Genomic DNA, 25,089 nt, shown 5'->3' with positions numbered 1-25,089 from the left:
CATCACAGGAATAAATGACATTTTACAGTATATTCAAGTAGAAAACAGTTATTTTAAATTGTAAAAATATTTAATAGTTTTACTGTATTTTATTTTAATGAAACATAAGACCTAGAAACAGTTTTTTATTAGTGTAATTCATATACTGTTATTATTATTTTTTTATTTATATTTTGAATTTTTTTTTAGGTATTTATTTTTTAGTTTTCAATTTACCTTTGTGTTTTATTTTAGTAACTAGTTCTAGTAATATATATATATATATATATATATATATATATTTTTTTTTTTTTTTTTTTTTTTTTTTTTTAAGTCTTCGGGTTTTATTAATTTTAACTTAGTATTAGTAATTTAGGTACTTCAGCTTTAACTTAATAATTTTATTTAATTTCAGCTAGCATTTATTTTTTCAATTAACATAAATATTTTTCCTTAATATTCCTTAATCATTTGTTTCTAGTTAATAGAACTTTACCATATAATATTCCTTAAAATTTCTTAATATTTTGTTTCTAGTTAATAAATCTGTAGCATATAAATATATATTTATGGCATTAAATAAAATTAGGTAATTTGATCATATAAATGCAGACTTGGTGAGCAGAAGAGACTTCTTTCAGAAACAAAAAATCTTACAGACCCCAAACTTTTGAACGGAAGTATAACTTCATTATAAGTAGCCATTTCCTTGTGGCATAAACTAATTTAGTGTTTTTTTGAAAAGTTTTATTTGTGGCCCAGCTGCTTTGCACTTTTCATTGCTTTTCACATGTCTTTGTCTGTAGTTATTTGTTCTTTATTCATCATCTCTCAGCCGTGGGCTGCTGTTCTGAGCTCTCTGGGTCAGCTGCATGCTCCCTTCATGAGAGGACCACTGATGTGGCACTGCAGGACCCTGGGCGAGAACTGAGCCAGCGCTCGGCCCTCAGTGGGCCATCGGGGCCGGCGACCTCTTCTGCCGGATCCCCGGCCTGACGTGAAGCCTGTCAGAAGCCCTGGCCCGAGGCAGACGGGTCAGGACTGCTAAATGGAAGTGGACAAGCGAGTCCTCTGTCCAGAAAGTGCGCGCTCTCCGCTCTCTGGCCTCGGGTTGTTGTTCTGTTGATGTAGTCTATCGCAAGTGATGCGTCCATGTGCTCAAAGTTTGACTCGTGGACTGGCCCTCGGCCCTGTTGTGTTTAGGATGCGCTCTGTTAAAGCAAGCCGCCCACTTCTGAGTACAATACAGTTGTTTTTTTTTGTTTTTTTTTTGTGTGTGTGTGCAAGTTTTCCTTCTGACACAATTGTATCCATTTACTGCTTGTACCAGTAAATGAATCAACTGAATCAGTCTGAAGCAATGAGAAGAGTCATGAATCTGTCATTGGTCTGAATCATGAAGTGAATCAGTCAGATGACTCATTTCCTCACTGAATCAGCTCAGGTGGCTCTAAGTTTTTATGTCTCTTAAAGAGTCAAGAACTATAAATATTAGAATGAATTTTGAAGAATCATGTAACACCGAAAATAAAATAATAGCTGCTAAAAAAATCATCTTTGCATCACAGGAATGTTTTTTTTTTTTTTTTTTTATTACATATTGACCCATTTCTTTACGGAATCAGTCAGATGACTCATTTGCTGACTGAATCGGTCAGATGACTTATTTGCTCACTGAATTGGTCAGATGACTCATTTGTTCACTGAATCGGTCAGATGATTCACTTGTTCAGTGAATCTGTCAGACGACTCATTTCCTTACTGAATCAGTCAGATGACTCATTTTCTTACTGAACCACAGATTATTATTTCTCTAAAAGAGACGAGAACTATTACTATTTTTTTATACTATTTTTTTTAAACAAAATATAAAAAAATTAATAAGTTAATGAAAATAATGAAAATCTAATTACTTAGTATTTGTTAAATGTATAATGTATCATTGTTTTTGATTCTTTTGCCACTATAAGAATGTCTTATCCAGTAGTTATCTGGGAAAACATTAAACGCCTGCCAAGCTCATGATAAAGCTAATGATTTGATGCTTTATGGGTTCATATAATTGAATCTGATGCGCTTCGTCATTGGTTCAGACTCAAAGCTCAGTCCTGAGAGTCTGAGGTCATGATCTCACTGTTGATGCTCTGTTACACAGGAAGTTCACATCTAATCCAAACGCAAAAGATGTATTGAGTGTGACTGATGATTTGCTTTTGTCTCCCACAGAAACGCCGCTCATGGTTTCTCCCTGATCCCAGTGGACAGCCTGAAAGTGACCATGAAGGATATTCTGCAGAAGGCCCTCAAAAAGAGAAAGGGCTCCCAGAAAGGATCAGGTGAGACATCTAAAAGATACACATCTCACTTAATGTGAAAAGATGGATGAGTTTTACATTCAAGCTTAGATTGCTAATCCTGTAATGTTGGATTGGCATGCAGTGTTATTTATATACAATTATTATTATTTATTAATATTTATTAATATTTTGTATTATTATTATTTTTTTTTTAGCATTTTTGTTTTTATTTTTTCTGTTTTTTTTTTTCTTATTTTTAGTTTTTAATATTTAGCTTTAATTTATTTTTGTTTTAGTAATTTACATACTTCAAATTATTTTAGTTAGTTGTCAAATCAGAATTAATATTTATATTTTATTTTATTTTATATTTTGATATTTTGAACATTAATTTTTATATTTCATTTTATTTTATAGTTTTATATTTTTATTAGTTGTATTTTTTATTATATTTATATATTTATTATAGGAAATATATAATACATTTTATAACATACATTTTTATATTACATTATATTTGTAATATTTCTATTTTTGTATTTTATGTATGTAATACATAAAATATATAATATACATAGTATATTTTCTATATAATTAACATTTTTTTATATTATTTACATTTTATTTTTTTATAGTTTTATTTAATAATAACCACACTGATGCTTTTGCATACATATTGGCATGATAAACAAAATCTGGACTATTTTTAGTCCGAGAAATCTTGACTAATATTGTAAGTGCACTAGGAAAAAATAAATGCGGGAATAAGTGTAGCAAATGGTGCCTTTGAATTGTCGGTCGAGCTGGTATTTGTGTGTGCAGTTTTCATCTTAGAAAGTAAGTGAAGCCGTCTGCTGCGATTTGGCCCGATAACCGCGGCAATGTGCCGTCCTAATTTGTCATCGCCGAATGGGGCGGAATCTGATAAGGCCAGAGACTTTAATACAAAAAGTCACAGGTAACGGATCGCCCCTTTGACGGCCATGATGAGCCGGGGCAGCGTCGAGATAAGAGGGGTGAGGAGAGGAGATTGAGCCGCAGACTGACTCGGAGACGGAGAAGTGCACATAAAGAATGGAAAGCAATGGTGCGGGAACAAAAGTATATTAGAGAGAAAATGGATGAAACGCAGTGAAAATGATGGCGCGTGGAGAGCCACTGGAGCCTCATCTCTCCTGAATTTACCACACACTGAGGTCAAAGCCTAAAGCGAGAGAGGTTCGCTTCAGTAAGGGCGCTGGAGGCTAGTGCTGTCAGTTTAAAGAGGCTGTAGTCTTCGCTTTGGTCTTATATGTATCCACACAGCCTCATCAGTATGGATCACTTACTCCTTCATCGACACCAAACTGATTAGTCTGTAGCAGTTCTCAACCTTTGTGAAAGCAAGTCCCCTGTTTTCTGAGATTTTTCAAATTATTTACATTACTATATTAAAATGATGTACTATATTGCATACTTAAATTAATATGATTTTTTTTTTTTTAAATGTAATTTTATTATGCTATATAATATTAATGATTACAACTAGTATTATTGTATTATTTTACATTTTTACTTATTTTTTATTATATATTTTATTTATATTAATTTTCATTCAAATTAGAAGAATTTTATTAAATAATGCAAAATAATGTTTAATAATGATACATGTTTAATAAAACATTTTTAAAATGTATTTCTAATCAATTCATTAATATTATGCTGTATTGCATTAATTTTAGTTATATTAAAATTACTTATATTAGTATTAGTTTATCCTTTGTGAATACAAGTCCCCTGTTTTCTGAGATTGTTTATTGAATTTTTTAATTAATTTATATTATATTGCATTAATTATAATTATATTAAAATGTTACTTAAATTAGTATAATTATCTCAATTATCACAATTATTTTTAAATTTATTATGCTATGCAATATTAATGATTACAGTTAGTATCATTATTTTACTATTAAATTATATAAATCATGTATATATTTTTTATTAAAAAATATTAAATAATGCAAAATAATGTTTAATAATGATAAATGTTTAATATTTTTTTTAATTTATTAATAATCAGTTCATTAATATTGCACTGTATTGCATTAATTTTACTTATATTACTTAATTACTTGTATTAGTATAAATAATTATTTTAGGTAATATTAATGATTACACGTTATTAAATTTATATATTTTAATATTCATTAAAGTTCAAATAATTTCACTAAATAATAAAAATGATAATACATTTTTTGCAATTTCTAGTAAAATTATATTGCATGACTTTTATTATATTAAAATATATTTAAAATTATTATAATTATGTGCAGTGTTGAATTGATTTGTTATAATACATTTTAATTATTATAATTGTTTTTAAAGTTTCATTATTTTAGAATATATTTTAATTATATATATTTTAAGTTATAAAAATGTAATAAAATAATTAATAATTTCCAGAATTCCAGAATTTTTAATGTGTGTAATGTTTAGTTATTTTAAAAATATATTATATTATTAAAATATTTGAATTATTATAATATATAGTTTAATTACCTTAATTCCAGAACTGAGCTTTTGCCAGATAATGTTTTAGAACTTAAGAGAAAAATATTAAGTTTTCTTATTCCTTTTTTTTTTTTTTTTTAATTAATCTCCAGGACTTTTCATACTTTTAGAAGTCCCTCATATATGCAGGTTTTGTCATGTTTTGGCTTTTGTTATATTTCAAATAATTTTAATATGTTGAAAAATGACGTATTTAAGCCATTTAAGCCGTCTTGCGAAGTTCTTTGGTTTGATTTGTGGATGTTATTTTATTGACTCCTAAATATACTTTGTTAAAATTACTTTCCTCACGTATGACAACATCATGAGCTATTTTAGTACAACTAAACTGTCTGTAGTAATGTTAAAGATAATCAATCACAATGATTTTTGCCTTTCACTTCAAACCATTGAGCACTTTGAACTTCTCAAATAGTCTAACGTGAGCTTGTTCCGGATGCTATTTTGGGTTGTAAAACGCAATCTGTTGGCATCTCTTTTTGCAAAAACCATGTATTTGACAGCTTTTCCAGAAACAACAAAGATGGTTAGAAAAATAGAAAAATAAATGCTCCGACTCAGTGAAATCCGTGTTTCTTTGTCTTTTTAAGGTATCAGAGGAATAGCCAGCTCAATCCTCTTGTGCGGCTCAGTCTCTGGGGCAAACAAACAAAACCAGTGTTTCTCTTTTTGGATTTGTGACATCTTAGACAAAAAAGAGAGAGAAATATCTGCTTGCTCTTAAAAGTGCGAGCATGTTTAGTTGCAGTGGTTTGAGAGTACTTGTGTTTGATGTACAGCCTCATCAGAGACGGATTGATTTGACAGCCGCCCAAGAGAGCCCTCAGAGGGAATTTAATTGGAAATAAACCTACAGAATTGCCCCGTGGGCAGTGAGCCATTGCCCCGTCCTGGTCCAGTATCCCATCTTGCAGGTGATTGTTTCTCTTTTAGTCTGAGATGGTGTCTCAGAAGACATCTTGAGTGGATGTGATGGGCTAGTCGGTCCAGAAGAGAAACGTTAGACGGTGCGGGCCACGCTCTCATCTGCATTTAGATGAGTATTGATTGTTTATTTACCCGCTGGAGACAAGAGACCGATCCAATCTTCTGTCCACTATGTTGGCCTCTCTTCTGCACCAGCCGTTCATTGTTTTCTTTCTCCTTTGAGCAATTGTTTTTCCTTTGTGTATTAGCTGAATCCTTTCAGGTCTGAACAAGGAACACAAAAATAACAGAAACATGTTTTTTTTTTTCTTTTAAATATTTTATATTTCATGTGTGTGTAATATTACACCATAAATAAAATTTGTGTTTAATTTATTTATTTTTGGCTTTTTTAAAATACAATACTAATACAAAAAAGAAGTTAAAATGATAAAACTTAAAAATATAAATTAAAATATAATTAACACTTTTGAAATGTGTGTCTATATGTGAATGTACACACATTTTTTTATGCATTTAAACAAAATTTTATTTTTTATTTTGAATTCAAAATATAAATTAAAATATAATATAAATAAAATGATTCAATAAATTAAATATTTATTATATATATTATTGTTGTATGTATTATATAAAATATATTAAAGCTTATAAACTGATTAAATATATGTGTGTGTGTAATATTATACTATGAATTACATTTGTTTAATGTATTAGTTTTAGACAGTTTTTTAAAAACAATACTAATATTTAGAAGAACATAAATGCACCATTTTTAAAATAATATTCAAAGTATAATTAAAGTGAAACATTTTATATTACATTATAAATTAAACTATAAATAACCCATTGATTTAACATGCACACATATACACATATATTAATTCAAATATAAATTAAAATATAAGTAACCATATTATTTTTAGTACAATATAAATTAAAATAGAATTAACTTTTATAAACATTTATTAAACACACATATACACAAACATGATTTATTATATATAAATTAAAATATAATTAAACATATTAACAGGTTTTATATCCTTTTATGTGTTGTTATTAATAAAATTGTTTATTTAATGTTTATTAGTATAATTTTTTAAGATAAAGTTTAAATGTTTGTACTGATATTTTAAAAAATGAGTAATAATTTAAATATAATTAAATTATAAAATTATAAAATCAGTAAAATTAAAGCATATTAACAGAGATCAATATTTAAATAACGCATTTATTTCTTGTTATTTTTTATTGAAATTTAAAAAAAAAATCAGAATATAAATTAAAATATAATTAAGCATTTTAATGTAGATTTTATCTTTTTTGTTGTTATTAATAATTTTGTTTATTTAATGCTTATTAGTATAATTTTTTTAAGATAAAGTTTAAATGTTTGTACTGATGTTTAAAAAATAAGTCTAGTAATTTAAATGTAATTCAATTATAAAATTAATTAAATTAAATTAAAACATTAACAGAGATCAATATTTAAATAACATTTATTTCTTTTGTTATTTTTATTTTTATTTTTCAAAATTCAAAATATAAATTAAAATATAATTAAGCATATTAACAGATTTTATATCTGTCTATTTATTTTTTGTTATTAGTATAATTTTGTGTTTATTTAATATTTGTTAGTATAATTTTGTAAAGATGAACTTTAAATGTTTGGACTGATATTTAAAAAAAATAAGTCTAATGATTTTTAAAAATAGTATTGCGTTTTTTGCAGTTAAACTGAGCGAATATATAACTGTAGGACACCAGAAGGGGTGCGAACTGTAAAATATGACTAGTTTTATGAGCGGCTCAGGGTTTGTAAAGCTCGGTGGGTCTGTTGGGGGAGATAAGCGCGATTGAATGCCTCTTATGAGCCTTATCAGGGTAAATGTTGGTGACATTTGGGAGGCGGCGATGGCTGCGGTTTGAGGTCGGTGTGCCTGTGTGTGAACTACAGATGAGCTCAGTAGAAAGAGAAACACCGTGACTGTTATGCTTTATGTGCTTAGTGCCAGTGCATTGAGACATGATACAAAGCTGAACATTTTCAGCAGTTGCTGTATTTGTGTGGATTTGTGGGTATTTAGTATCAGCTGTTTTATTTAGTTCTTGGCTCCATATTTTAATGACACACATGCACACAAAATGATTGGATTTGTAGCTCCACATGGTACGTCTGCTCTCCGGTTATTAAAGATTCATCATTAAACGGCTCTGAAATCTGATCGCCGAAGTCTTTCATATATACACACACACCTGTGACTGCACATCAGTTGAATTCTATAAAAATGCAGTTATTATGTATTATTATTGCCATATACACTACCAGGTTTTTCTTTTTTTTTTTTTTTTTTTTTTTTTTTTGAAGAAATTAATACTTTACTGTCACTTTGAATAAGTTTAATGCGTCCTTGCTTAAAGACATTTATATTGTTACAGATGTCAAATAAATGTGGTTATTTTGCTCTTGATTTTCATTCATCTAAAATCCTGAAAAAATAAATCACAGTTACCACAAAAATTAATATAATAAGAATGTCTCTTGAGCATCAAATTATAATATTAGAAGATTTCTGAAGGATCATGTGACACTAAAGACTGTGGAGTAATGATGCTGAAAAGTCAGCTTTGTATGTATTATTTGTGTAAATATTATTAGCGTTAATAATTAATTAATTCATTAAAAAATGTTTTTTTTTTATTTTCAAATAGTTTTAAAAAAGTTTAGTTATTGAAAACAGTGAAATGTTGGTACAGACTACTGATTTTTACTTATTTTCATTATTTATATATTTTTGAACCGCTATAGAACCTTTATATCTTGAGTTATTATTTGTTTTATTTGTATATATTTTCAAATAGTTAAAAAAAAAAGTTCAGTTATTGAGAACAGTGAAATTTTACTGGTATTGGACTTCTGAAATTTCTTTTTTTATTATGATTATTTTTTATTATTTATTTATTTTAAACCACTATTGAATCTTTAATTGTTAATTTATTCATTTGTTTTTGTTTTCAAATAGTTTTAAACTATTTTCAAATAGTTAAAAAAAGTTTCTTTCTCTTTTTATTTATTTATTTATTTTTATGATTTTGAACCACTGTTGAATCTTTAATCATTTAATACACACAATTAATTTGTTTTTCATTCTGAAATATGCACAAACACACATTTACATGTAAATAAACGCAAATTTCTAAATGAAAATATAATTGAAGCGTAATAATATAGATTAAATATAATTAAATATAACATATTATATATATATATATATATATATATATATATATATATATATATATATACACACTACCGTTCAAAAGTTTGGGGTCAGTAAGACTTGTAATAGTCTTTAAAGAAGTCTCTTATGCTCATCAAGGCTGCATTTATTTGATTAAAAATATAGAAAAAAAACAGTAATATTGCAAAATGTTTTTACAATATAAAATAATGTTTTTTATTTTAACATACTTTAAAATAGAATTTATTCCTGATGATGAAAAGCTGAATTTTTATCAGCTGTTACTCCAGTCTTAAGTGTCACATGATCCTTCAGAAATCATCCTAATATGCGGATTTATTATTAGAATGATCAATGTTGGATAATATCAACAGTTGTGCTGCCAAATATTTTTTGGAACCTGTGATTTTTTTTTTTTTTTTTTTTTTTTTTTCAGGATTATTTCATGAATAACAAGTTTAAAAAGTACAGTGTTTATTCAAAATATAAATATTTTATAACAATGTAAATTATTTATTATTAACTTTTAATAAACTTTTAATTATTAACTTAATACATCCTTGGTGAATAAAAGTATTAATCTCAATAAAAATGTGTATGTATGTATATACATAAAAAAAAAAAAAATGTATATATATATATATATATATATATATATATATATATATATATATATATTTACATATATATTTACATACAAAAAATTTTATACTTTTTTATATTGTTATTATTTTATTGGTTGTTTGCTGTAAGGTGTCCTTGGGTGTTCAGAAAGGCGCCTTTAAATAAAATGCATTATTATCATTATTATTATATATACATACATATATATTAGGGCTGTCAAGCAGTTAATCACGATTAATCGCATACAAAATGAAAATTTGAGTTTGCCTAATGTATGTGTGTGCTGTGTGTAATTGTTATGTGTATATAAATACAAACAAATTAATGTATATATTTAAAAGAAATATGTTATGTACTCTTAATTATTTGTTTTCACCATGAAATATGGTCTGAAAAATCTACTCAGGGGTAGAAAATTGTGGAATGTTAAATTAGAAAATGTGTAGGAACTCTGATTGTAAAATGTAATATTTCACAATACAATATTATTGTTATATATCAAATAAATGCAGCTAATGCACTGTATTGCATTATTTTGAAATGATTTAGAAAAAAAATAATGATTTATTTGCAAATAAATTATATTAATTTCAAATAATGAAATAATAAATAATATAAATGTAAATAAACATGTTCTGACATTTTATACATTTTAGTGATGTTTGCTAAGTTACGCTTCATATTAATCTTCCTCATACTTGTGACAAGAGCTTTGAACCATAAACTCTGAATATTAAATATCATTTGATATCATGTCTTGTCGGTGAGAGGTGTGCTGTTACTTTACTAAGTGATCAGACTTACAGTTTTTGCCTGACGGATGATAAAATGGATAAAAATATCCTCTCGGCTCATTGAGATCGGCGCAGGGTCGCAGGAAAGCTTGTAAAAGGTCAGATGGTGTGTTTCTGAATTAGTCACAGTCTCTTGCTCTTCAGTGTCACAGCGGTCACAGGGATTCACATTCACTCCTGTAGATTCAGAGAGACGCTTTCTCCTTCTTCCATACACTCAGCTAGTCCGATTCTTGCACATCAAGCGCAAAACTGAAGTGTTGTATTGATTTAATTCACTCGTTGGCTTCATTTGTGTTGTATATCTCGCACTGTGCTGGAGGCTGCCGTGAACATATTTCTTTCTCCATAGAGGTCGTAAGCTTTCGGAGGCTCTGGTGACATTTTGGAAAACCACGGTATTTGCAAAAGGGTAAATATCGCCCTGAGTGTTTGCCCTATTTAGATTGGCAGCTTCTCTGTATTGTTTTTTTCCCTTCTTTTCTGGCGAAAAACGAGGGAAAGACTTGATCCTGCCTCTGGGCATTTTTTCCTGCTTCTAACAAGAAAATAAACAGGCATTTTTTGGTTTTATAGCCATCAATTGTTCCTGCAAGGCAGTAGTTATTGATTCATCTTCACAAACCTTTCTCTCATTTGGAGATCGTTCAAAGTGAATCGGTCTCAAGGTTTTAGATGGGTAGATACCGTCTGATTGAACTATAAAAAGTCAAATTAGATTGTTTGAACTGAGCAATATTAATCAAGCGATGTTATAAAGAGAAGCCCAAAGCTGTAAATCCCAGCACATTATCTTTAACAGATTGTTTTTAAACTGCTCTGGTTATCCTGAAGTCATTTATGATGGCTACCTTCTCTCAAGGGCTCTCTATGATAGTATTAAACTATTCAGAATTTCAAAATATGAGGTCAGTATAGTAGAGATTATTAATGTTATGAGAGGGAGAAGGAAAAAAAAGGCCACAACACTTCTGTTGAAAAATCTGGGATCAGTAAATTTTTTTTGTTTTGTTTTTATGTTTTTGAAAGCCGATTTTTTTGCTCACCAAGGCTGCATTTATTTGATCAAAAATACAGTAAAAATAGTAAAATTGTGAAATATTATTACAGTTTAAAATAGCTATTTTCTATTTGAATATATTGTAAAATGTAATTTATTCCTGTGATCAAACCTGAATTTTTAGCATCATTACTCCAGTCTTCAGTGTCACATGATCTGTTGAAAGTTGTGCTTCTTTCTATTTTTATATAAATAAAATGTTGAGTTTATTTGAAATAGAAATGTTTTGTAACATTTTAATATTACTGTCACTTTTGATCAGTTTAATGCATTATGCTGAATAACTTAATTAAAATGATAAAATGATAAAAAATGATTCTGTACTTTTGAACAGTAGTGTAGGTACATTTAAAAGGAATTACTGTTTATACCGTCATGTAAACATTCAGTCATCTGTTAATTCAGTAAATAATTCTGATCCAGGCAGGCAGATATCTTTGAGTTCAATTGATTTAGTAAATTCAATAAAAGATTCAAAATGTATTTTTGTTTTATGTAACATTACGCATGTTTTTAGAATCAAATTAATGATTCTTGTAATCGTTTCTCATTAATGTGAAAATCTTGTATCTTGTTTGTGTGATTCATTTCAGGCCCCATGTATCGGCTAGAGAAGCAAACCGAACCAAATGTGGCGGTGGATTTGGACAGTACGCTGGAGAGCCAGGGAACTATGGAGTTCTGCTTGGTCCGAGAAAACAGTGAGTTTTCATGACATTTCTGATGCTGCTTTCACACACAAAGCTTTATTTAGATAAATTCATACACTTTATTGATCATCTTCATTGTTGTGAAACAACAGCAACGTTAAATGTAAAGTGCCTAAATGTGCACCTAACGCATACATGCCCTGTGTTTATCTGCAGGTTCTCGAGGCGAGGAGAGCTCAGAGGAGGACCCGCCTATAGACATCACTACGGTACAGGACATGTTGAGCAGCCACCACTACAAGTCCTTCAAGATCAGCATGATCCACAAGCTCCGTTTCACCACAGATGTACAGCTAGGTACAGTTTCCAAATTCCTATATTTTACGTTTATGAAATGTCTGGCTCTATTTCTGCCAAAAAACCCACCAACATCCAGATCCAATAGTTTTCTGTTCAGACTCAGTAGGATAAAATCAAAGTATTTTGCTGTAGTGTTAGTATGAAATGGTATAATATTGCATAGAAGCATATAATAATAATAATATGTAATTGTTTAGTAGTATTATAATAAAAGTAAGGTTTAAGAAATTATGCTACTGTGTGCAATAATAAAAAATACAACTAAAAATACAGTACAATTTTATCATGCCTTTCTGAAATTTTAGTTCTGTTACACATTAATGTATTGTAACTATTTCTTTTTATAGTGTGTGTGTGTGTGTGTGTGTATATATATATATATATATATATATATATATATATATATATATATATATATATATATATATATATATATATATATATATGACTAATAAGATCATATACTCTATAAGTAAATATGCAGTTATTAATTTTAAAAATTCTAAAATTTAAAATTTTCTTTTAATCATGCATAAATGTAGTGTAATATAAATATCATTATATTACAATGTCATATTCGTATTATTACATAGTATTAAAAAAATCGAATTTAGTTAAATATATAAATTACTATGCTATTTTTATATATTAATATATGGGAGATTGTATTTATTTTTATGTATTATTTATATGTATGTAATATGATATGATATAGTATAATAATATCAATATATACGTGTGTGTGTATTATAGTTATATAAACAAGAGTTAATATTATAATAAAGAAATTTATCTTTATTATTTAAACATATTTTACATAAGTAATATAGCTAATTTTGTAATACACATATTTACAATGAAAGCTTGCTAATTTTAAGTTTGAAAATAATGAAAATTCATATAAAGTAAATATTACCGTTTTATTTGTTAGTTTACTATAAAATAATTGTATCTTTATTTAATACTCCCTTTTTATTTTAAAATATAATGGTGTTACCACACTTTATTATTTGTTTATTTTATTTAAAAAAAAAACTAAAGTAAATAAATACTGTTTACACTATTTTTATATTATATTTTAGATTTTTCTACTTTGTATAGGTTTCTATGTAAGTACTGGTACTTCTGGTTGGGCTGAGGCTGGAATTTAGTGAGTTTGACCGAGATGGCTTTTATCTGGTTTTGCATCTGAACTCTTCGTATATATAGTTTAGTTTGGCACAGAATACTGTATGGTAGTCTAACACTTAGAACTTCCTTGAGAAAGTCTCTCCAGTTCTTCCTTGCTGCTCCTGACTTCTCAGTTTCTCCAGCTCTCAAAGCACATGATTCAACTCTTGAACAAAAGTTTGGCAGATGCTCTTCAGATCAAACACAGTACTGTTTTGTGAAAACACAAAAAAAATATTCCAGCACACCTGACAGTTGCTCCAGTCACAGCTCCATCCCAATTACAGCAGCGCTCCAGGCGCAGGAAGCTTGTGTGAGCCAGGGAATCTCTTTAGGAATTTCACTCTGATTGACAGGCTGGAATTTTTTTCTGACACACTGATGTTTGCATGCTATTTTTTTTAAGTCATGTGAATGATTGACAGCTGTCACATCCATTATGGATAGACTGTGTGTGTGCTTCTGAGATAGACCTGTAATCATATTCCAGACCTCTCTTTCTCTCACAGCGTTACAGAATCAGTGTCAGTCTGGGTCAGGTCTCCTTTCATATTTAAATAACAGGGAAAATAAACCCACACACCTGTTCATCTTTAAAACCTGGACGCTGTTTTTATCTAAACTCTTTTGAGAATAATTGACAATTGAAATTTATCTGTAAGTGATTTTTAAGATAAATCCTTTTCACTTTTTCAGGAATTTCTGGCGAAAAGGTAGAGATCGATCCTGTCACCAATCAGAAGACAAGCACAAAGTTCTGGATCCGACAGAAGCCAATTTCCATAGACTCGGATCTGCTGTGTGCCTGTGACCTGGTAGAGGAGAAGAGTCCAAGTCAGTTCTGCTCATACTTTTGTGAAATATGCATGAAATCTTTATTTATTTATATACACTACCGTTCAAAAGTTTGGGGGTTATTTTTTTTTAAATTTTTTTTTATTTTTTTTTGTACATGTTTTTGAAAGAAGTGTCTTTTGCTCACCAAGGCTGCATTTATTTGATACAGGAAAAACGCTAATATTGTGAAATATTTTTACAAGTCAAAATAAAATCAGTTTTCTTTTTGAATATATCTTAAAATTTAATTTATTTTAATTTATAATTTTCTGCAGCCATTATGCCAGTCTTCAGTCGGAGTACTATTATAGTTTTTATTTATATTTTGAATTAGTTTTTATTGTTGTGTTTTCTGTATTCAATTTAATTTTGGTTAAAGTGGTAGTATTTTTGTTATGTTTTTGTCATTTTAGTTTTTTTTTTTTTGTCTATATTGTTTTTTTATTAGTTTTAATTTATTAGTTTATTATTTAGATTATTATTATTATGTTTTCATTTTAGTAGGTTTTTTTTAATGTCTATATAGTTTGATTTTTTTTTATTATTATTATTATTTTAATTTTGGTTAAAATTTAAGTATTTTTTGTTGTGTTTTTGTCATTTTTAGTAGTTTTTTTTTTATGTCTATATAGTTTTATTTTATTTTATGTTATTTAAATTTTGGCTAAAGTTTAAATATTTTTGTTGTGTTTTTGTGATTTTTTTTTTTTTTTTTTTTTTTTTTTTTTGTAGGTTTTTTTTTTTTTTTTTTTAAATAAGTCTAAATAGTTTTTATTTTATTAATTTTGGTTAAAATTTCAGTATTTTTTTGTTGTGTTCTTGTCATTTTTAGTAGTATTTTTTTATATGTCTATATGGTTTTATTTTATTTTATGTTATTTAAATTTTGGCTAAAGTTTAAATATTTTTGTTGTGTTTTTGTCATTTTTGTAGTTTTTTTTTTTTTTTTTAAATAAGTCTAAATAGTTTTTATTTTATTAATTTTGGTTAAAATTTAAGTTTTTTTTTGTTGTGTTTTTGTCATTTTTAGTAGTTTTTTTTATATATATGTCTATATAGTTTTATTTTATTTTTATTATTTTAATTTTGGTTAAAGTTTAAGTATTTTTGTTGTGTTTTTTGTCATTTTAGTAGGTTTTTTTTATTTTTAAATAAGTTTAAATAGTTTTTATTTTATAAATTTTGGTTAAAGTTTTAGTATTTGTTGTTGTTTTTGTCATTTTAGTATGTGTTTTTTTTTTTTTTTTTTTTTTTTGTGTCTATGTATTTTTTTTTTAATACATTTTTCTCTGTTTTAGTTATTTTAGTTAAACAAAATTAAATGACATTTTTTTATATATATATATATATATATATTATTTTATTCCTGTTAACATTTATTATTTTATTTATTATTTATTTATTTATTGTTAACATTTTATTTTAAAACAAAAAAAATTGTTTTTCTTTTCTTTTTGGGGTTTTATTAAGAACGCTGCTTCAATGTCACATGATCCTTCAGAAATCATTCTTATATGCTGATTTGCTGCCTAGCAAACATTTCATTATCAATGTTAAAAACGGTTCTGCTGCTTCATATTATTGTGGAAACCATGATGCATTTTTTTTCAAAAGAACAGTATTTATTTAAAATATACATTTATGTAACATTATAAATGTCACTTTTAATCAATGATCAATATATCCTTACTGAATAAGAACATTTATTTCTTTAAAAATATATGATTTTGACCAGTAGTTTATATAGTGATTATTTAAAAGTTTTTTTTAGTAATATTACAGTGAAGAAATAGGCACTGCCTCTCTAGCCTCCTCAGAGGAAAACGTATCTGTTTTATGTAGAAACTCTTTTGATGTCCCACATCACTGGCGACTGACAGATATAGTGTAGCGCTGCAAACTCACCAAGGGATTTATATTGCATTACACTTACAGGGAACTCCGTTACCGAAAACAAAATCTATTTACGCAGCCTTTCTGTAAGGTTTGCATTGGTAAGTGATGCAGACATCTCTTCTTAGCGGATATGACAGGGACACGAGCGCAGCTCTCCAGACGCGTGCTGCTAACGGTGATTGATGAAGTGCAGACAGATTGCTGAAGTCTGCTCACAGGCGCTGCGGCGCACACCGATGCTCCGACTACGCCTGGAAATGCTCCAGTCTCACAGTCGGGATATGCCGTTCACTGAGCGTTCGTTTTTGGAGCGGGGCCATTTATTTCTGTGTGTCCTGCATGTTCAGATTCAAAGATGCTGGCAATATTTGAGTTTAACATATAATTGTTTAAATAGTCGTATTTTATCATCAGAGAATTCTGAACAAAAATGTATCACAGTTTCCACAAAAAAAACTATAAAGCAACGAAACTCTTTGCAACATTGCTAATAATCAGAACTGCTTCCTGAGCAGGAAATCAGCATATTAGAATAATTTCTAAAGGATCATGTGATACTGAAGACCGGAGTAACGATGCTAAAAATGTAGCTTTGATCACAGGAATTAATTACATTTTACAATATATTCACATGGAAAACAGTTATTTTAAATTGTAATAATATTTTATAATAATAATAATAATATATATCCTTGATCAGCATAAGAGATGTCTTTTCAAAACATTAAAATCTTACTTTTAAGAAAAAATTATCATCATGTCATATACATACATAAACTTAAAGGTCTTCACAGCAACCCATCAAAATAAACTTTCGGGTTAACTTGAAGAAACTGTGACTGAAATATATTATTTAATTTAATGATAGTACTACTACTACTACTATTAATAAAAATATTCTAAAATTTTTTTTTTAAAGTAATATTTTCCAGAAAAAGTACCAGTAAGTATTTACTAGTAAGTATTTCTGGAAAAAAAGAAAGTAAATAATAAATTCAGATTTTTTTTTAAAAATAAAATCAATTAATTAAAGATGCTTTTGATTATTATAATTTCATGAAACTATTAAAATGGAATCCAGAACAGTAATGGACAACACAGAATATGATAAAAATAAATTAATTTGAGGGGGAAAAAATGTATTTCATAAGGCCTTAAAAATGTAAATTGCTGTTAAATTGTGTACATTTTTTGATTTTATTTTTTTAACCATTAAAACAGTCTAGAAAAATTAAAACAGAATAAAAAAAAAAAAAAAATATATATATATATATATATATATATATGTGTGTGTGTGTGTGTGTATAATACTAATAAATAAATAAATGTATATAGTAAAATAAAACTGAATTTTGAAAAATAAATAAATAAATACAATGGATTTTATAGGGCCCTAAACGTGAGTTTTATCTATTTTATTTTTTATTTATTTATTTTTTTTTATTTTATCTTCTTTCTTTCTTACTTTCTATTTATTTATATATTTATTTTAATTCATTTTTTTTTTAAACTAAATTATTTAACTTAATTATCAAGTTTAAAAAAATATTTTTGCATTTTTAAAATCCATTTAGCAGCTGCTATTCAAATAGTCTATTCTGATTAAATTATTTTTCTTGTTGAGCTTTAATGACTTTTAAACTGTTTCCAAAGTAATGGAATATTTCCAAAAATAAAAATGGTAAGAAAAATTAATAAGAATGATTGCAGTTCTAGCTTTTTTTTTTTTTTTTTTTTTGTTTAAATAAACAAATAAATCATCATCATCATAATTGTCATAAATGTACATGTAAAAGCAATGTATCATACATTTTTTTTTTTTTATGTAACAAATACTTTTAGCTCACATGCTGCCCTGTATGTTTTTTTTGCTAAATGTAATGCTTGCTTTCTTTCTGTAGGTCATGCAATATTTAAGCTCACATATCTAAGCAACCACGATTACAAAGCCCTGTACTTCGAGTGTGATGCTGCTACTGTCAATGAGATTGTGCTCAAGGTAGGGTTTGCTTCAACTGCATTTTTGTTTATACATCTGATCCTTTTCACAGGAAAATGTGTCATTTCCTCTTCCTCTCCCAGGTGAACTACATCCTGGAGTCCCGTGCTAGCACATCGAGGGCGGATTACTTCGCCCAGAAACAACGCAAACTGAACCGTCGCACAAGCTTCAGTTTCCAGAAGGACAAAAAGTCGGGCCAGTAGAGCTAGCGGCCAAACCGATCAGCGGTTTCTGAACCAAACGGCCTGTGTGAACGGAGGCAACGAGATAGACGGGAAAATACAAAGAGAAGTTTTAGATGTGAGACAGATGTGTTCGTCTCATCCGGATGGAGAAATCAGCCTCTCAAGGTCGGCCTTTCCTGGACTGACGGTCCTTAATCATATCAGAGCACTAATGCTCTCTGCTGTCACTCGAATGTACTAGCAAAACCAACCAACAATCTAATTGAACAATTATATTAACGTTTGAAGCCACAGCCATCGCCCAGACCAGACAAAACCATCGGCTGGACTCTGAATGCCAAGGACCGAGAACTTGCTGCTGTTTGCGTCAAAGACTTACTTCCACTGCCTACAAACGAACTGTACATAAACGCGCACCAAACGAACGCAGTCGGAACCTTACAAGCCAGAAAGAGCAAGCGAACCGCATTAGCTGTATCAAAGACGTTAACTTAAACCGCATCGGACACTGACGTGTAAAGGGATCGCAATTTTTTAACGAAAATGTAAATAGCAAACGCATTCAGGGTCTGATGACACCCTCTTTGGCCATAGTACTTCAGTGCCTGCTACAGATCAATAGGGACAAATGCGTTCTTCGAGATTTTAAGCGTCCGCTGGTTAAGTCGGGAAACTCTTTTTACCACCGGAGGAGGTTAATAGGTTAAGGAATGACAGATTTTTAATGATCAAATATGAAATTAATAACTACTTTTTACTGTGATGTGTTTCTTCCCTTCTGCATTGTATCTTTGGATTGCATATATATATATCTATTATAACGAACCGATCGCCGTCTCGCATTTGGGCGGATGTTTTGGTTTATTCTGACTGTCCTCTCGGGCTGCAATGGGAATGTATGACCGTCTCTGCCACGTTTCTTTCTAAATGTTAAAGATAACATTATTAGGTTCATTTCATCCGCGTCCGTAGGCTTCAAACCTGCCGTCTCGACCCGAAAGTCTCGCTCTATAACTCCACTTCAAACGCTGCTGTTGTTAAACTGGATTCAGGGTGTTCATTCTATCCAAAACTGTTCTGACTCAGGTTTCCGACTGCCATGTTGTCTTGACTGATCTTGTTTTTTTTTTTGTTTTTTTTACGTCTGTCAAAGCCGGAGAGCGATGGCTGATACTCAGTTCAGCGCTGACGGATGGACAAAGAGAGCACGCATGTTTTCCCGTGACAGGGATAACGGCTGAATAGACATTTCAAATAAAACTTTATTTATAATATTCCGATGACCTGGGGGGGTTATCATGCGGCCTATGGAATCAATATTTGCTACAGTACATGTATACTGTATATAAGTAGATTTTCTAATTAAAGACTGAACTACAATGTGTTTGTCCTGGTGTCGTTTTGTTGAGTTTTCATCATTTTGTCTTCTGCGCTTCCGCTGTTGCATAAGGTAGGCAGCATATTTGTGTTTCACTTTAAGATTGCTTCTTTTGCACAAATTCTAATGCAGCATTGCATGCATTTTTCACAGATAAGGCAGTCCCAGAATGCATTGCAATGTGAAGCTCATTCGAGACGGCAGATGAGTAGTTACAATTTACTATTGGAATCAGTTGATTTTTACATGTTTTGCTTTGGGCTGGTATGACTGAAAACTAATTCCAAAATAATAAAAAATTTCCCAACAGTTTTTTTATGAAAACTAATATTAAATATAGCTGCAAGTAGCGATGACGGGCCCAATAGAACTAGGAAAATTGTGCACAGCCGGCAAAATCACACAGATATAAATGTATGGACCTCTCTCTCCCTGTCTGACTCTCTCTTTTCCCCCATCACCCCCTCCTCCCTACAGTCACCCTAACACTTAACACACACACACACACATATAGGCAGAGTGACATCAGATATCTAATTGTTTTTTAATTTTCATTTATTCATAGAGCTTTGGATTTTCGTGAATCTAAGCATATTTCCTCAGAATGACTAGTTGTCTGAATGAAAAGTAGTTTGAAGTGTTTGGGATGCTGTACTTTAAAGATATAAGAAAATGACGGTTATAACAGCTATATTTTTCCAAAAATCCACATTCAAATCAAAATAGCTGGCTTCCTGTTGGTCACAGCTAATGAGTGTAAATTAGAAAGTTGTCCGGCTTGATGGGAACAATATATATACCAAGTTTGGTGTCTGTAGCTAAAACTAAACCCCCACTTTTGACAAAAGGTGGCGTTATAGAGCGCCTCTTCTACGCCCATTTAAGAGCTTTTGCCAGTGTGTAACTATCATTAATACTGATGTGTGTTGAGTTTCATGAAATTCTAAGCATATTAAGTGGCCCAAAAACACAGGAAATAAATGTTAAAGTTTGACACGTTGCCATGGCAACAGCATTTAGTATCAACGACCCCTTTTTCAGATTCTCATCGGCCATGTTTTGGCATTATTCTGATGAAGTTTGAAGCAGATTGGGTGAAAATAAGCATGTGATTTCAAAGCATTTTTAAAAGAGACACACTTCCTGTTGCCAGTTGGTGGCGCTACATAGTCACATCTATGTGATCGGCCTCATGCACCAAACAAACTGCTGAAGTTTGATCAAAATCTATTCATCAATGTTAAGTTAGATTTGTTGTCAAGGGCACCTTATATTTGCCATATTTTGTCTTTTTTGAGCACATATGGTTTAATGTGTGTTGTTATTGTTCATTAAAACTATAAAAATCGTTTTCAGTATTTGAAATAACACAGGTTTTTAATCTGAAATTTATATTTAAATTTTACTTTAACCTAAATTTAAAATCTTGCCTTGGCAGGTAACTGAAATAAATTAAAGTACTAAAAAAGCTAAAACTGAAATAGAAACTGAACTGAAAAAGATTAATGTAAAAATAGTAGTACAATGTAAGTATTAAATATTAAAATAAATTATCATCAAATTATAAAAACTAAATATATTAAAAATGTAAGCTAAATCAAAATGTTAATTAATGCTATAGTGTAATTTCAAAATATTTTAGGCAGGGCAAGTTTATTTATATAGTACATTTCATAAACAGTGGTAATTCAAAGTGCTTTAAATAAAAAGAAATTAAAATAATAAAAAATAATCACAGCAATAAAAACAAACTGATTTAAAAATTGATTTAAAATGAATTAAAGTGGTTAAGAATAGAAAATGATTCTACATAAAATAGTGCAATCATTTTAAAAACTACAATATTAAATAATAATATTAATGATAATTAAAACAATATAATAAATAAAGTAATACTACAGCATAATAAAAAATATATTATAACAGCACTAAACCTCACCCAGTACACATTAAGATGTTAATTTCACTTCTGCAAGAAGTTTGAATGAAAAGTTTGAATGTTTGAATGCTAAAACATCGGACTTGCATATTAAAGTCAACAAGAAACAGCATTTGCAACCATATGTTACAAATTGATGAGTGCATCTAAAACTTCTTTTTCAAATCTTTGTCATAACCTTTCTTTGTTTAATATTAACCAGCATTAAATTACTGTTAACTACTGTAAAAATTACACCTGTAATAGAAGCTTTAAACTATTACTAAATAGTGCTATTAGCTGTCAAAAGTAAAAGCATGGCTCTAGCAATGCTGAGGTCATGGGTTCCATTACCATGACAACTGATAAAATGCAATGCATTTAATAGTCACTTTGGATAAAAGTGTCTGCCAAATGAATAACTGTATTAGTTACAGCCTACTTTTGGTTAACGTAATGTATCTTTTGATGAAAGATTATGGAGACAATAAATTGTTCACTATAAGACCACCAACATTCTTACAGTAAATATGATCTGTTGATTTAATGCTGACTTTAACAGCAGTCATGTTACAAGCCTTTAAATCAGATCACTATGTGATTTATGATGCGTGTTGTCAAATGCAGTGAGGTGTCCACTTCCTTTCAATCACTGAATGAGTTTGGTCTGTGTATAATGCAGAGAAATCTCTTTGTTCAACATTAATACAAAGCCAAGAACGTTTGTTAGCCTGCGGCTGGTGCGGGTCTCTCCTCTGTCACATTTTGTTTGCTTTGCTCGAACAACCCTACAGGCCTCAAGAGAACCAGACACCCAACTGAACGAGGAGTCATCAGCACTCAATGCTTCATTTCATATTTGTATACAGTGAAAAAAAAAAACAACAATTTGGTGTAGGATTTACTTCACTAGCAATTTCTAAGTGGAAGTTTAGTATAATTTCACAAATAATTACAAAGAAACGGTAAGTTACACGCTGAATTAGTTTTTTCTGTTGTTGTTGTTGTTGTTGTAAATATGACTTATTGCAGTTTAAAAAATACTAGTTTTATCTTGGTGTTAAAAAAAAAAGAATTTACCAAAAAAGAAATTACTATAAAATGAAAGCTTATTCAAAATATTAATGCTGTAATATAAATAATGAAATAAACCCATTTAAAAAATCACTACAAAATGTTTACGTTTTAATTTAATTCAGTTATTACAAAAAAATTGTTACAAATAATTTACTACAAAAGAAAATTACTGAAAAAATATAATAATAGTTAATAATATATGTTATATATATTATTAATTATTATTAATGTATTATTTTTTTCCACATTAAAATTGTAGTACTATTTGTATCATGTAAATATCTTTTTAGATTAAATTGTAAACTGTGGCAATTTTAATTCTATTGTATAGTTATATAATAAAATTATAAGTACATTATGTTCTTTCTATTTATTTATAGATTAAAATGAGGTTATGTATTATTTCTACAGATTTTGGTATAAAAAAGTTACAAAAGAAAATGACTACAAAAAGCTAATTCAAAATGTTAATGCTGCAATGTAAATAACAAAATATATTACAAAATACATACATCATTTTTTATTTGTATATTATTTTTATTTTTGTAGTAATTAAAATGTATATATTTTTTTCTTTTTCACATTAAAATGTTAGTACTACTTGTAGTATGTAAATTTCGTTTAGATTAAATTGTAAACTTTTTGAGGCAATTGAAATTATATTTGTCATATCATATATTTATATATTAAAATTATAAGTAAATTCCATTATTTATTTATTTTTTTCTACAGATACTACTATAGTTTTATTTTGGTGTAAAAAATATTACAAAAGGAAATTGCTAAAATGTATTATTTATTATTTATGAAATTGCTAATTTATTATATTATTAATGCCATAATATAAATAATAAAATAACACAATATAAAATAATTAAAATAAAATAAAATAATAATAATAATTATATATATATATATATATATATATATATATATATATATAATTTATTTATCTTTTTTTTTGTAATTTTTGTGGAAAAATTATAATTATGTAATATATATATATATATATTTTTTTATGTAGATTAAATTTTAGATTAAAGGCTATATATTAGAAATATAAAATAAAATATATAATGCATATTGATCCCATTGAGCCTTGTTTTGATTACCTTTGTGTTACGTTTGAACTACATTTTAGTCAAACTTTTTTGTTAATGTTAATTTTATAATGACATGTTAGTTGAGTTTGCTATAAATGCTGCAATACATTCAACATTTACATTTTTTCAGTTGTTTTTTGTCTGCAATTTTAATATCTACTTTTTGATTAATGGGTTTATCTTTCCCTCAGAAACAAGGATCTAAAAAAAGTATCAGAATGTGAAGCCCTCCATAGCGTTTGCCACAAGATCAGATGCATGAATGCTGTTTAGGAAACCACTGATTGTATTTCATTTTGCAGTGTAGCGAAAAAGATCAGCGAGCCAATCGACTTCATTTAGAAAGGATGCAAGCAGCAGCAGCACTTCAACAACAGGTAACGTCTCGCCTCTGGGGTTAAACACTGAGAATCAGAGCCCAGCTGGCGGAGGACACATCCTTACAGACGCCTCTGTCTTGAGGTTCTTCTGCAGCTGTGGCCCCTGAGAGATCTTTTTCTGCCCTCCATGAGAAACGGAGATAGACACTGGTTAAAAATATCCCGAGACTTCGCCACAACCGAGACAATAAACTTAATGCGGAGTGACAGTCATGGAGCCGGAGATGGATTTTCTCAGTTCTTGTTGCAGGAGAAAGAGGCTTGTTTTTGCTTTCTCCGGTGTCTCAGCGCTGTGAACATCTCCTCGGCTCTGTCACGATGCTTGTTTTGGCTCTGCAGCACTGCAGTGTCTCTCTGCATCCTCACTGGACTCTTTCCAGACTGTGTCAGTTTGGCTTTCGCACACAGTACATTTTGTGTTCTGCCGAGTGCAATTGTTTTGATGGTAGTCTGCCTTTCAATCCACTCGCTTTGAATGTTGATGCACTCATTGTTTTCAGAGCTGACTGCGATTCTTTTAAGGATGAAATGTTTTCAATGTCAAAATACTTTCTGCTATGTAAGAGTTTTAAGAGTGTTTGGTTACAGTAGATTTTTTGCCATAGGGAATGTAAGTAAATTTTTATTTTGTATTTTTATACAGATTTTCCA

General features: G+C 29.0%; 1 protein-coding gene across 2 annotated transcripts in view; it reads left to right on the top strand.

Moving 5' to 3' along the window:
- mapkap1 (MAPK associated protein 1) overlaps window positions 1-19,962 on the top strand; it is a 39,074-nt gene extending 19,112 nt beyond the window's left edge. For both annotated transcript variants that reach the window (XM_051110133.1, XM_051110134.1), the window contains 6 exons: window positions 2,206-2,315; window positions 12,076-12,183; window positions 12,349-12,489; window positions 14,359-14,496; window positions 18,297-18,394; window positions 18,478-19,962. In XM_051110133.1, the coding sequence (XP_050966090.1) occupies window positions 2,206-2,315; window positions 12,076-12,183; window positions 12,349-12,489; window positions 14,359-14,496; window positions 18,297-18,394; window positions 18,478-18,600 (718 nt within the window). In that variant the 3' untranslated portion in view covers window positions 18,601-19,962. The remainder of the gene's footprint in view (window positions 1-2,205; window positions 2,316-12,075; window positions 12,184-12,348; window positions 12,490-14,358; window positions 14,497-18,296; window positions 18,395-18,477) is intronic.
- The last annotated feature ends 5,127 nt before the right edge of the window (window positions 19,963-25,089 follow it).

The sequence above is a fragment of the Labeo rohita genome, chromosome 5, assembly GCF_022985175.1.
Source record: "Labeo rohita strain BAU-BD-2019 chromosome 5, IGBB_LRoh.1.0, whole genome shotgun sequence".
Taxonomy (NCBI): Eukaryota; Metazoa; Chordata; class Actinopteri; order Cypriniformes; family Cyprinidae; genus Labeo; species Labeo rohita.
Note: the sequence above shows the minus strand (reverse complement) of the source record. Positions and strands in the feature narration are given on the sequence as shown.